Below are 13,442 nucleotides of genomic sequence, written 5' to 3' on the forward strand. Positions count from 1 at the left end.
CAACTAAAAGATCACCTTAGGTTTTTATGGATTCCAATATATATTTTTTAAAATAAAAAACAACAACACAACAACAATCATGATATTAATGGAATATGACCCTTCCACAGAGTACAGAACGCGTACAAAGAAAACTAATATATTCTCACCCGGTTTGATCTTACATCAATGGTCAATGGGCTAGGTTCTTCAGAGGTATTTTTATTCCCTGCCTTGAGTAGATCAGGAGAAGGAACTATAAGTTTTAAGAAAGTTTCCTTTTTGGCTTGATTTACCAAAGACAAAGGGTTCACATTGGGCACCAATCCCGTAGACTGTATTACGCTTGTGTGTTTGTTCACAGATTCCTCCTTTGCCTGAGAGCTTTGGAAAATAAAGGGAAGCTGCTGTGACAAAACCTGAGGCTGCTTCTGCTGGGACTGGAATGACGGGTGAGTCTGGCTATCAGACACAAGAGGTATTGGCTGGTGTGTTCTCTTTTCCTGGGGCTTTTCCTGGGATTTTTGTCCATCGGCTTTCATGTCTGGTCCGCTATGCATTAGCACCTGCAAACACAGAAAACGTGTATCTTGATCTCTCCTTAGCTACATTGGATACAATATGTAGAAAAGTGAGGTACTGGAAACATAGTGAAATAGAAAATAAAAATTTATGCGCGTGTGCTCCCCCCCCCCCTCTCTCTTAACACTGAAGATCTAGTCCATAAGGCTTGCTAAATCAGTCCCCCATGTATACAATACAAACATGTTGTAGACTGCCACTGGCATACTTAGAACAAACAAACATCCACAAAGCACACCCACACCCACCCACACACTAAGACGTACAACTTCTTTACGGTGTAATAAACTTAAAATAATCTTACAGTATATCTTCTTCAGCTTATTTCCTGTAAGGTCCTTTCACTATGTGAAGCTAAGGTTCGGCTGGGAAAGAGAGCTTTGAAAATTCAGTTACTTTTGAATGTATGCTATACTATCAACCTAACGGAACCCTGGGGTTTGCATTCTGGTTACTGGTTACTGGACAGTGTTAACTGCTATGTGAGGAAAAGAGCAGCTGTAAACAGAATCCAGTAGCCATGGTAACACTCAAGAAGACATCTCAACCTTTGCGACACAGATTAATTCATTTGCCTGATGTCTACTTTGTATTTTCCCAGTTTATAATAAAATAAAATGGCACTAGGGTTAGCTGCTTCATAGATAACCGGGCAGCTAATCTCTGGTGCCTTAGTTCTATCTTACACCTTTTAACTCCTTTAGTAAATCATTAACAGCCATGGTTAGGATGGCTTGTTTCAGCTGAGGAACTATTTTTTAAAAAAACAGGCTTCTTTTTAAGAGGAAAAATAACTGTGGTTGCCTCTAAACCAGCTGTTTATTCTGTAAGAAATACCACGCCTAGCTTTTACACATACGTCCACTTAGTTTAAAGCACAGAGAGGATGCCATTGCCAACGCCCGGTAGTCCAGTGTTTTCTGTGTTTCTCTTTTTAGACTTGCTTTGTGGTGTTTTTCTCTTACAATACAATTGCAGAGCCAGCATATTCTGACGGGCTTGGCAAAGCACAATGGAAGCATTTCAGGGCTACTGTCCCTTTAGTTAGTAGCTTCCTCACCCTTTTCTTTTAAAGCCTCCAGCCAGTGAACCAGTTCAATGAATACATATTATGTTTCAAAAATTCTGAGAAAATCTGACAGTTCTTGCCATGCCTGCATGACAAAACAACAGCAACAGCCAAAATAGGTTCTGCACCAACCAGTTCCTCAGTCAACCATATAGAGACTGGCCTGTAAAAAAAAAAAAAAGACTATTCAGTAACATAAGGCAGTTCTTAACATTACCACACCTTGTTCTTATTTTTCTGCTGTGCTTCACTCTCTGAATCAGAGTCATCCTCTTCGCTTTCTTCAGCACTTTGATCTTCCTCTTCCTCCTCTTCCTCCTCTTCATCTTCATCCAAATCATCTGAGTCACTGCTACTAATGCCTTCGCTGGAGGTGTCTGAAGAGGAGCCAGAATCACTTTCACTGTTGCTGGAACTATCTACTGCTTTCTTTCTAGATTTCTAAGAAGAAAGATAAAAGGCTGTGCATTAAATAATGTTTTAATCATATGAATCACCAGCTTTTACCGATGGCATCGTAATAAATTTCATTCGTTTATTACTTTTCTTTTAAAAAGCAAAGGAGGGAAGCATATTAGTGTCCAGTTCTATAATGCACTATGAACATAATTAAAAGCCCTTTAAGGTGCACTTCACTTTACTCTAGTTAACATGTGCCCAGGGACAGAGTGTTGGGCTTGAACCATATGAACTCTGTTCAGGTCCTGCCTCTACCACGATTCCATCATGAAGTATATGGGAAATTCATTACCCTTCTACCTTAGTTCTCCATCTGTAAAATGGGGATAATTGTGGCCTATTCTGAAGGAATCATGTGATGCAACAACTAGCAACTCTGAAGTATTATATACAGTAACTGACATTCATGCTGATCTACTGGGCAGCATGATTTTCAAAGGATTTGTCTCAATCAACTAGTTCTTCCAAACGGTAGCTTATCAAATTGGAAGACTATTCTCCTGTTAAGCATAGGGGCACACAACTGTAACTATTTTGATGTCTACATAGCTGCCCTGTCAAATATGAACTAACACTATTACTAGGCATTGTTGCTGTTCTGATGTGTGCTACTACACAGAGAACTGGGCATATGGAAGAGGCTTCCACGCACAGGTTCTGCTACTAGACCAGAAGCCCTATACAAATATTTGATGTAGACACACATTTGAACAAATTTCATCCAGTGTTGTGTCCGTTTTGTACTGCAAGGTGTGGTAGAGGGCATGTGTTTCTACCTGCACTGCAATGCCAACACAACCATTGTTTTGGACCATGCAGAAGTTTAGAACTTATCAGCTGATTAAATTATTGGACACCTGTATTTAACATTCAGTCTAGCTGTAAATAAACAGACCAAATGTATTGCCTCTTCTTGTTTACTGGGGAGATTAAATCCCATTAAGTTCAATGTAAACTACTCTCCAAAAAGTGTGCATAGGATTGCAGCCTTTGTCACATCACTACTACCTAATCAGCATCCAACAGTGACTTCCCTGGTCCTATGTGCCAATAGCACTATTTGGGCATTTTACTCCCAAGTGGGGTTGAGGAGGACCAAGCCACACCTACTTCATTCAACTTTGGGTGCATTTCCTGCCTTCAGATGACAGGTGAGCCATAGCCCATGTGATCGGCCATCATCCTGGGAGAATACATGTATTACAGTATCAGTCCTGTGTGGCAATAGTCCTATTCTGGCGTTTTACTCATCCAATGCACAAGAGGGGCTGTGCTGAAGAGCCTCACCTTCATGCCATGTGCACTTATTACCCCCTCCTGAAAGTAGGAGGCCTTTGCACATATAGTTGTACACAAAAAGGCTTCCATGCAACCTGGAACTATGTGCAATCACCTGAAACGTCTAATGTGTTGGGTCTTTATTGATACCCTCTCTTCAAGCCGGATCCGGTTCTTCTAATGCTATACATTAAAAGTGTTGCATGCAACTTGTGACCCCAAAAATATGCACATTCCTATCAGCAGACACATCCATCAAACTTCACAGGGCTGTGTGCATACCTATCTCCTTTAGCACTGGCTGTGTACCCAGTTTCCAATTCAGAAAGGGACCTGCTTTTCTCCTTGCTAGACTAAAGTGAATACAGTGGTACCTCTGGTTACGTACTTAATTCGTTCCGGAGGTCCTTTCTTAACCTGAAACTGTTCTTAACCTGAGGTACCACTTTAGCTAATGGGGCCTCCCACTGCCGCCGTACCGCTGCCACGCAATTTCTGTTCTCATCCTGAGGTGAAATTCTTAACCCAAGGTACTATTTCCGGGTTAGCGGAGTCTGTAACCCAAGGTGTTTGTAACTCAAGGTACCACTGTAAGACTTAAATTAAGATTAATCACTGTGATTACCTTATCTTTCATCTTGTCAGCTCTGGCATCCAGAATCTGGTTTTTATTTTGTTCTTGGTTACATTTGCGACTCCCCCCCACTACGGTTATAACCTTTGCTTGTCCGGCAGAACTTGCAGTGGTGGTAGATAATACAGACGTGTTGGTGCCCGATACTGAAATGGTACTGTTGCCATTTACTGAACCATTAACACCTTGAAAAAGAAATGTTAAAAGAAAATTGAACTTCAGCAAACATAATATCACAGTTAAGAGCCGAACAGGCTCGCGCACTAACTGTAATGGTGAGCATTTAAAAGAGGGTTTTGCATACATATTTGAACACTATTAAGTAAAACAACACAATATGCTTATTCTGGACATGTTTTAAAACATCCAAACTAGTTAAATGGAAACAATCAAGTATCGTCAACATCAATAGCAGCGATTTTGCTAGGAGTTGTTAGGCACATTTACTACAGCAAACTTCCTTAATCTAAAGGGCAAAGCTGTAAATAGGGGGGAAACAGAAAGAAACATATGCCATCTCTCAAAAGGACCCTTCCTGTAACCATTGAATAGAAAGCTGAATGTCTGAGTAGCAGAAGGTAAGAAACCCCAAAAATCTACAATACCTCATCTGAAAATGGTATGAAGCTATTCTATACTGAGTCAGACCACTGTAAGCTGAGTACTATTTTTTTCCACTAACAGCAGTTTCCGAAGGTCTCGCGCAGAGTTTGGATACATGAGACTTTTTCACATGAGCTGCTGTGGATTAAATCCAGGACTTTACACATATACTGAGTTAACATGCATGGTTTATCTAGCGATACTGGGAAAATCCAACTGTTTCATGGGAACTGTCTGCCTTGTGAACTAATAGGGCTTTCAGGACCTTTTTTCCCCCAGATGGAACTGAGTTCTGGCCTCTCAGGTGGGCATCAACAAGGAAGGCGTTCATGGTGAGTTCCGGCACCTCTTTAGAAAAATACCACTGACCTATTTCCATCTGTATTAAAAAATCACTGTTTTTAAAACACAAAGTGAGAGGATCCACAATGAAAGTGCAGTTGAACTAATATGGACAGTTTATCCACAGTGGAAATATTAAACATTTACTTACTATTTATTTTTATTTTTTTTAAAAACACACATAGGGAGATGATGCACAATGGCACTGCATTGAAATACATCTATACCATACATTTCAAACAGGTGCGCTTTATTAAAACAAATTGCATATTCTGAAGGCTAACATTCATGGGCATTTTAAAACCCAGCACTTAGAATTATAAACAAATAGGCTTAATGCTTCTCTAGTATAATGCCTGAACTGAGATAAAAGGCTTTGGTTTCTAGAGAAAGAGAAGGCTAGCTAGCCCCATCCTACAAAAAGAAAAAGAAAAAATCTTTTACTTCTCCTCTGCTCTGGCTAATTGCATGTAACACGCAGGCTGCAAAGATATAGAAAAGGTTAAGAAGAATAACAGAGCAGGAGGACCTGGTGGCTCCTGTTGAAGATCTACTGTACACTGCAATATTTCATTAACTGAAGCTGGAACAAGAAGGGAGATCCCCCGGCCATGCAGCTGTTTAAAAGGGGTAAGCCACGCCGCCACGCCCAACCAGGCCTGCCTGCAACACAGCCCCACCCGGAAGTGGAGCAGCCTTATCTGCCACACGCACATACTGTATGATCCGGGTGTATCAGGGAGAGCGGATCAGCTGTGGCACATCTTATTTACATTGTTGTTTCTGAGGTTACCTTACTTACATTTTATGTTTCATGACTTACCTTTCTCCAAACTGCCTCGGGTACTTTTTCCGGCAGTCCTCGAATGGAATGAAGTGGAATCATGATTTTGAGTGGGAGGAGCAAACAAAGGAGATATTCCAATAAGGGATGGGAAGAAAGTTGTGCCAGTACGCGAGTGCATGTCTGCATTTCGCCACCATTCTGTACAACCAGAGCAAAGAAAACGAAGAGAGTTATTTGAGGATTTCCCTTTGGACAGTTCCATACACAGTTCCTGAGCAGATCTGCTGCTGAACATTAATAGTAACCGGATGCCCTGCCTTTAAAATGCTCAGGTGTTATCATTTTCTGTATTGTTACTTTTTTTAATAAACAGAGTCAAGGCACATTTATCAACTTTGAATTAAATGCAATAAGCAACTGATAATATAGATTGTGGGCGTCTCCAGACAATCTGGTTTTTTTTGCATTCATCCTGATTTGCTGGTACAAAGCTTATGCAGAAGTTGTTGTTGTTGTTGAATAAATTTGTATACCACCTTTTATCCACTTGTTCTGGTTTCTGGTTAGCAAAGTCTTGAACCTTGCCTGTGAAACCAGAACTACATTTTAAACATGGCATAGGGATGTGGTTTTTTTACAGTAACCACCAAGTCATCAGCAACGCACACTAGTATCTTTTTTAATGTTTACATGGAATCAATGTTTATCAATGTTTAATTTTTCTTTTTTACAAAAGCTTCAGCAGAATAGAACATTATAAAATCTACAGGAATGTGCTCCCTATAACATGGGAGTCAAGTCAAATTGACACAAGTTTCAAAATATCTGTGATGTGCAAAATAATAATAATAATAATAATAATAATAATAATAATAATAATAATGGCAATCCCTTTCCTGGTAAATGAGATCTAGCTGTGAAAAAAACCCTGATTAACAGAGATTTCCCTTTAGGGCTGCCTGGGACTTGCAAACAATTATTTTTATAGAGGGATGTTAGCAGCTTTTGCTATGCAACACAATTTGATACATGTCTACTCAGAAGTAAACCCCATTGACTTCAGTGGGACTTACTCCCAGGGTAGTGTGTAAATGATTGCAGCCTAAGCCAGTTAAAAAAGATGAAAAGATTTTTAAATATTATTTATCTTTTTAAAGTTATTTATCTTTTTAAAGTTCTTTCCAGTGCTGCTCATTAGCCCAAATCGAGCATAGATTTTGGAACAGGCTTCTAAGGGAAGTAACAGTATCTCTATTACCTACCATGATTAAAAATATAAAATGGGCAGAAAACTAGAAAACACCCAGTAGGGAACAATCTACACAGGCAAGTTTGAGGAGCAGATGACAAGATGTTCTCATCTTGGAAATTGGTCTTGCAAAGATTCTTATGTGCAATTATGCTTTTTTATATATATAAAAGATAAACTTTAAAAGGAAAGCAGTCAAGCTTGGAGGTGATGCCATTCAAAATCTTTATGTAATCAAGTTTGCTCTAAAATCTCCCTTGCTCCCAGTGCTCTGCAGGAGGGCTCTCTAAGGTTCATACATCAAGTTCCTCAGTGAATGAAGACAGAAATTGTGCCAACAACAAGCAGTCTGCAATCATTATACTGAAGCGAAGCTGGAATCCAGCAATTCTAGGCAAGTTAATGGAATTAATTTGCACCTAATTTATATCAATGTTTTTGATAGCAGGTTTCAGACTACATATCACTCAGCCTGAAAGGAAGGTAAGAAAAAAGTGGGGAAAGTTGATGGTAGGTAATATTATGTCAGGACTATTATGTTATGGTGGCCACTTATGAATTGCCAAAGAGGAGGGTTAAAAAAACCCCAATTTGCATAAAATCTGCATGTACTAATTCAGTGTTTTTCAACCACTGTTCCGTGGCACACTAGTGTGCCGGGAGATGTTGCCTGGTGTGCCGTGGGGAAAATTGAAAAATTCAAGATAATTACTTTATATATAGTCAATATAGGCACAGAGTTAATTTTTTTAACATTTTCTAATGGTGGTGTGCCTCGTGATTTTTTTCATGAAACAAGTGTGCCTTTGCCCAAAAAAGGTTGAAAAACACTGTACTAATTTATATGTATAGAATTACTCAAATTTAAATAGAACAGCAATGCATCACACCAGAGTGGGGAGACTGTGATCAGGTGACCTATGAGTGAGTGTCCTGTTGGGCAGGAATTACTGGTGAGCAACCTCAAAGTCCCTGCTCACCCTTTTTAGGGTTCTTGATCTTTATACTGGACCACTCTTCTAATAGAGAACTCTTTCAAATAGAGAGTGGTTCTCTGATGTTGGTTTGTTCTCTGGATGGTCCTCTAGAAGTAGGAGTGACATTCACTGGTTTCTATCTATACCAGCAGGAACTCTCCCTCCCTGCAACATCCCAAATCTGCTTTATGGGGTTGGGTGAGTGTCCAGAGATCTGGGGAGCACATGGGGCTTCTAGGAGGAAGATGGGGAAGGGGAAGTCTTGAGTGAGCAGATGTCTGCTTGAATAATGTTAGACATCCGCCTAGGACATATATCACGCAGAAAATTGCAACATGGATTAGTATTTTGACTTGAAAGAGAGCAATGACACAAACACAACAAAAGAGGAAATAACTAAGTGGCATGAAAGTAACTGATAGCATTGTTTTGGAAAATGAGCAAATTAAAAATGGGTATGTGAAAAACAGGAACTATCTAGGAGAGCAGGCAAGAGACCAGTGTGCAACAACTCCTTGTGTAGGCAGAACTTCCTACTTGTGTAAGGATTTTCCCACCACAACCACCCCTGCTCACTTTCATCATAAAGATACCTTTAAGGTTATAGTCATATCCACACCATGCATTTAAAACTGTAGTTTACCCCTCACAGAGCTACAATTCTCAGCACCCTTAACCAACTGCAGCTCCTGTGTGCGTTAAAATGTATGGTATCTATAACTGTATCTCCACTGTATTTGGAGTTTTGTTGGTACCAGAATAACAGCAATGGTATTCCTAGTGCTCATGTGGGAACTGTATGTGAGCATCATAGGTCCATAAGGAGCTATGGCATGCCAGCAGTCACGAAATCGCTATTCATAGTGATAACAGATGTGCCACCATGTCTGGGATATGTCTGAGATGACATTGTACCAACCTGAATGCAAGCAACCTAAACCAATCTCCATCCATATCCATTACAGTGCAATTCTACATGTCTACTCAGAAGGAGGTTCTATTGAGTTAGAAAGGACTCACTCCTAAGTAAAGTGGGTACAGGATTGCAGCCTTACTGACCGAATACAAAACACAACATTATCTACCTATAAATTGTATTCATGATCAACAGAACTGTACCTTATGAATGAAAAGAAAATCTATATAGACAGGGTGGCCTGTGGCTAGCTAAAACATACAAAAAGTCTTTCGGGTAAGGCCTGTTGCTCTATAGGGAATTACGAAAGGTCCAATTCCTTGGAGCACCCTAAAATACAAATGCTACTGAAGTATAATCAGTTATTTTCTAGAATGGAAAAGGATTTCTCATCTCTTAGAGGGAGACAGGACTGCTGATTAACTCTCTGAAACAGGAAGAGCAATATGACACAATCCAAGAGCAAAACCTTTTATAGACAAAACTGGGACATTTGACGTAACCAGGGGCAGGGGGAGGAATCAATGAGCTTAGGCATTGTCACAGGAACATCTACTGTGCTAAAAAGAATTGTAAAAATGCGTTTTCATCATTCATGGCATATTCAAGCTACAACCAAGCCACAACTACACTTATGTCCAAATAAATAACAAAGCTATATGCTATTTTAACTGTGGGGAAAGATTTCTAACAAATGAGGAATACATTATTCTACCACAGTATGCGCATCCTAAATTTTCCATCATAAATATAAGTGGGACCATCCTTATTCATGTTTACCTGTAAGACACTGAGTTCAATGGAGTTTACTCCCAAGTGTGCAAAGGATTGCAGTTCTATTCATTGTACCTATCTTTGGCATAATCTCTGAAAGCCAACTATCAAAGCCATATCTAATTTGCGTATTTTACTATAGTTTTCATATTGTTTTCGTAAGCATGACAGAAATCAAGCTTCAGTTTCTGCCAGCATGCACCTATTCTACCACAAATGTTGTTTATTTTTCTTTTTTTAAAAACCCCCCAAATTTGATGCTAAAACAACCACTCAATAATTATGATTCGGTACTTGAAAAAAATATTTCAGCCTGAGGCCTCTGAAGTACAATCATAACCACCTTTTTATTGTTTTCTCTCCCCCCCCCTTCTTTTCCTGGTCTTACTGGCACAACATTTTCAAGCCTATTCCTGGAATCATGAGAGCTAGAGACTTGCCTTTATTTTTATAAATTGTATTCTCAGGCTCTAATAATAATCCGTAAGATCAAAACAAACAAACATGGCCACGCTGAAGATAGCTAAATTAAAGCCACCCATCAAGAGTGTATATAATTCTATAAACATGGTTACTTGAAAGTAAATGCTTGAAAGCTGAAATGAATGGAACCTAGTTTCCAAATATTGTGCCAAGCCTGTAATTTTTTATTACTCTGGAACACTTGAATTGATTTTGACCATTTGGCACCTGATCAGGCATTTCCAGTTCTGCTTACGTTCATCAAATTTGCCTTTATTAAGACTGAAAACATGGGAGTTTTTTAACTGGTTTTTTTAAAGCAGTAAAATACAAATTTATTATTGAGCTGCTATTCCACCCTTAGTAATGGAATATATAAAATTTGCACCTACTTAGGTTAGGAACCTTCACTGTTGCACCTTCCAATTAGTATTTCTTGTAATGAGTGCTTACCTGGAAAAGGTGCTAGTTGGGGATGTGCTGCTAAGGCTGTGGGTGTACCAAGTGTCCCCAAGCCACCAAATTCTGTATGCCCTGAGCTGGCTGTATGTAGACCAAAGACTGGGTGGCTGACCATTGGGAAGGCACTCGACACTGTGGACAGGTTACACGGTTGATCCCCAGCTGTTCTGAATAAATGTCCTGAAGGGAGAAATGCAACACATGAAAACACACTACAAAGACACACACATTTTGCTCTTGTGATGTTTTTGCAAATATATTGGGTGGTATTCAACTAAGTTTCACTCAGACCAGGTCCACTGAAATGAATGGTCTTAACTTAGTCGTGTTCACAAATTCCAATGGCCGAACTCCAAGTAAAACTACTACCCATCATATTAATTTCATGGATATTTTCAAATATTTATTATCTGACCTGATCCGAGTACAAAAGAAAACTCAAATTGCCTTCCAGCTAAAGGAATCATAATAATTTTGACATGGTTAAGGTGCCATATTCTTTTCATATACCTGCGAAGGATTAAGTGCTAGATCTTTCTATAGTTAGAAAATACACAAACAGGAGCTTTCTTCTCCCATTAACTAACATACAAATCTTTTATTCGACTTCAGTGGGACAATCCAAATAAAGGCATCTTCTCCTAAACAGAAAATAAATCTGAAGCAAATGACAAAGCAATGCACTGTTAGAGCCACTATTTTTGCTCGCACACACAAAACATCTATTGTGTTTAAAGAAGAATTAAAGCAATTTAATGTCGATGCACAAAATATTACATTCATTTTTTAATACTGATTCTGCATGTCAGTTGCTGGGGAACTAGCAGCAGAAGAGGGCTGTTGCCCTCATGTCCTGCTTATGGGATTCCCATAGGCACCTGGTTGGCTACGGTGTGGGAAAGGGTGGTAGACTGGATGGAACTTTGGTCTAATTCAACAGAATTCTTCTTAGATTATTGAGTGCCAGACTTGGACTAGGAAGACTTGAATTCCAATCCCACTCTGCCTCAAAGCTCATTGGGTCACCTTGGGTCTATCAATATCTCTCATCCAACATATCTCACAGGGTATGAGGAGAGGTCACTTGATAGATAGTAGGTATGAAGAGCGATTCTATTTTCGTTTGCATTTTAATGAGAAATTACATAACTCACACTTCTCAAACTAATAGGCAAACCAATACACAGCTTTCCTTCAAAATTCGTACTTCTCCAAATTTTGCGAAGCAGTTCTCCAATTAAAAGTCATTTTAGTGAAAATAACATTGAAAATGTATTGTATTGGGGAATATTGCTTGAAAAATATGTATAATAGTCAAAACTGCATAAAATAATGTGTCTATTAAGAGTACTGAATTTAAGACTGAGAAAAGAAGAAAGTGAATGTCCAGATTCATCCATCCCTACTCTCAAGTGAATATGCTTTCCTCTCCCCACTTTTCAGCTGCTGTTTCTATTATGCTGAGGGATAATTCTTGTGATGTTTATAACTGATCACTAGGTGGTACTATTTGCATCCTCAGAGCATTTGCGCATAGAACAAATCCCTTTACTTCCAAACATCCTTTACTCTTTTGTTTTAATTGCCCATGCATGGTAAAGACAGGGGAAACACTGCAGTTATCAGAAGAAACACTAGTGTTGTCCCATTTTCCAAGAAGAGAAATGCTAGACTGAAAGAAGTCACGTTGTGAGCTCCACCTAAGTGGCCTAGCACTTCTGGCATTACTTAAGTGACACAGGAAGAGCAGTAAAACAGCAGTTGCACATTGCAAACGTCAGAAGCCTATGCAAGGAAAGCCATCTAGGGGAAAGGCAAAGGAAAGCGTATTTGCACATGAATTAAGGGAAGTAAGTGCAAACAGCCACAAACAGGCCACTTATAATTGGTATTGGTTGCCTCTATAGGGCAAGTCATTAATCTGGGCTAACTCGAAATGCAGAGAAGTCTCCCATCACCATGGCACTTCAAACCAACACTTCTGTGAGATTGTGGTCACTAAAAACCCAAAATTTGCTTAAGTAAAGATAATTGCAACAATAAATCAATTTAAACCTGACTTCCCAGGGTCAGTGTCCATGTGTATCTACTATGACAGAATATGGTGTGAGTTAGACATATGTTATTGCACATTTTGTGTTGAACACCAGCCCTCTCAACATCGAGGGGCACCAACAGTAATTTCCAGATATATTTTGTCCATTACCATTAGACTGAGTGCAACAATTTTCTCAGGCAGCAGATGATGGGAAGCAACAGTGGCAGACCTCTGAGCTTTTTCTCCTCAGCCACTTGGTCATTCCCCTCTGTTGGAGATCTGAGCCCTGTGTGCCACAGCTATGTGGACTGACCTTGTATTCAGTGTAAGCCCAGCAGGTCTGTTGGTAAGTTAGCTCTAACTGCTCCAGGGTGAACTCATTATGCAGACACTTTAAGCCTTATGCTTAACAGAACCAAATTTATAAATCCAAATTTGAACTACTGTACATGAAGAGGCAAATGCATCAAAGTGATCGTGCAAACAAGCACTGAAATCATTTTAAATTCAAACAGTAATTTTAGGATGAGCCAAGTCAGAATATTGAGCACAATTTTGCTACACTTGCAAAGACTCGTAAAAATAACACTCTGTAACATGAAAACATTACAATCAGGCTCTTGAAAACATTTTTCCGGGATATGCAAGCAAGAACCAAAGATATTAATTTTAAAATATGTGTTTTAAGAAAACACAAGAAAATATGTTCAAAAAGGAATGTGTTTCTGGCTTGTCCTCAAAGCAAGTCATATGACAGCACGGTGAATTATACCAATTCTCCCCTTTCCTCCGACTCATTATCTTTTTGTTTCCTGATACATTAATATTCTG

The 13,442-nt window shown here is 39.3% G+C and overlaps 1 protein-coding gene across 16 annotated transcripts in view; it reads right to left on the reverse strand.

Moving 5' to 3' along the window:
• The window catches only part of BAZ2B (bromodomain adjacent to zinc finger domain 2B), a 183,149-nt gene that overhangs the window by 61,142 nt on the left and 108,565 nt on the right, over positions 1-13,442 (reverse strand). For 15 of the 16 annotated variants that reach the window (XM_033165568.1, XM_033165616.1, XM_033165599.1 and 12 more), the window contains 5 exons: positions 10,565-10,753; positions 5,770-5,931; positions 3,993-4,186; positions 1,853-2,071; positions 150-545 (listed from right to left, as the gene is read on the reverse strand). In XM_033165568.1, the coding sequence (XP_033021459.1) occupies positions 150-545; positions 1,853-2,071; positions 3,993-4,186; positions 5,770-5,931; positions 10,565-10,753 (1,160 nt within the window). Of the gene's footprint in view, positions 1-149; positions 546-865; positions 1,007-1,852; positions 2,072-3,992; positions 4,187-5,769; positions 5,932-10,564; positions 10,754-13,442 lie in introns of those variants that run through there. The other variant, XM_033165662.1, reaches the window with a different exon arrangement.

Source organism: Lacerta agilis, chromosome 1, assembly GCF_009819535.1.
Source record: "Lacerta agilis isolate rLacAgi1 chromosome 1, rLacAgi1.pri, whole genome shotgun sequence".
NCBI classification, from domain to species: domain Eukaryota; kingdom Metazoa; phylum Chordata; class Lepidosauria; order Squamata; family Lacertidae; genus Lacerta; species Lacerta agilis.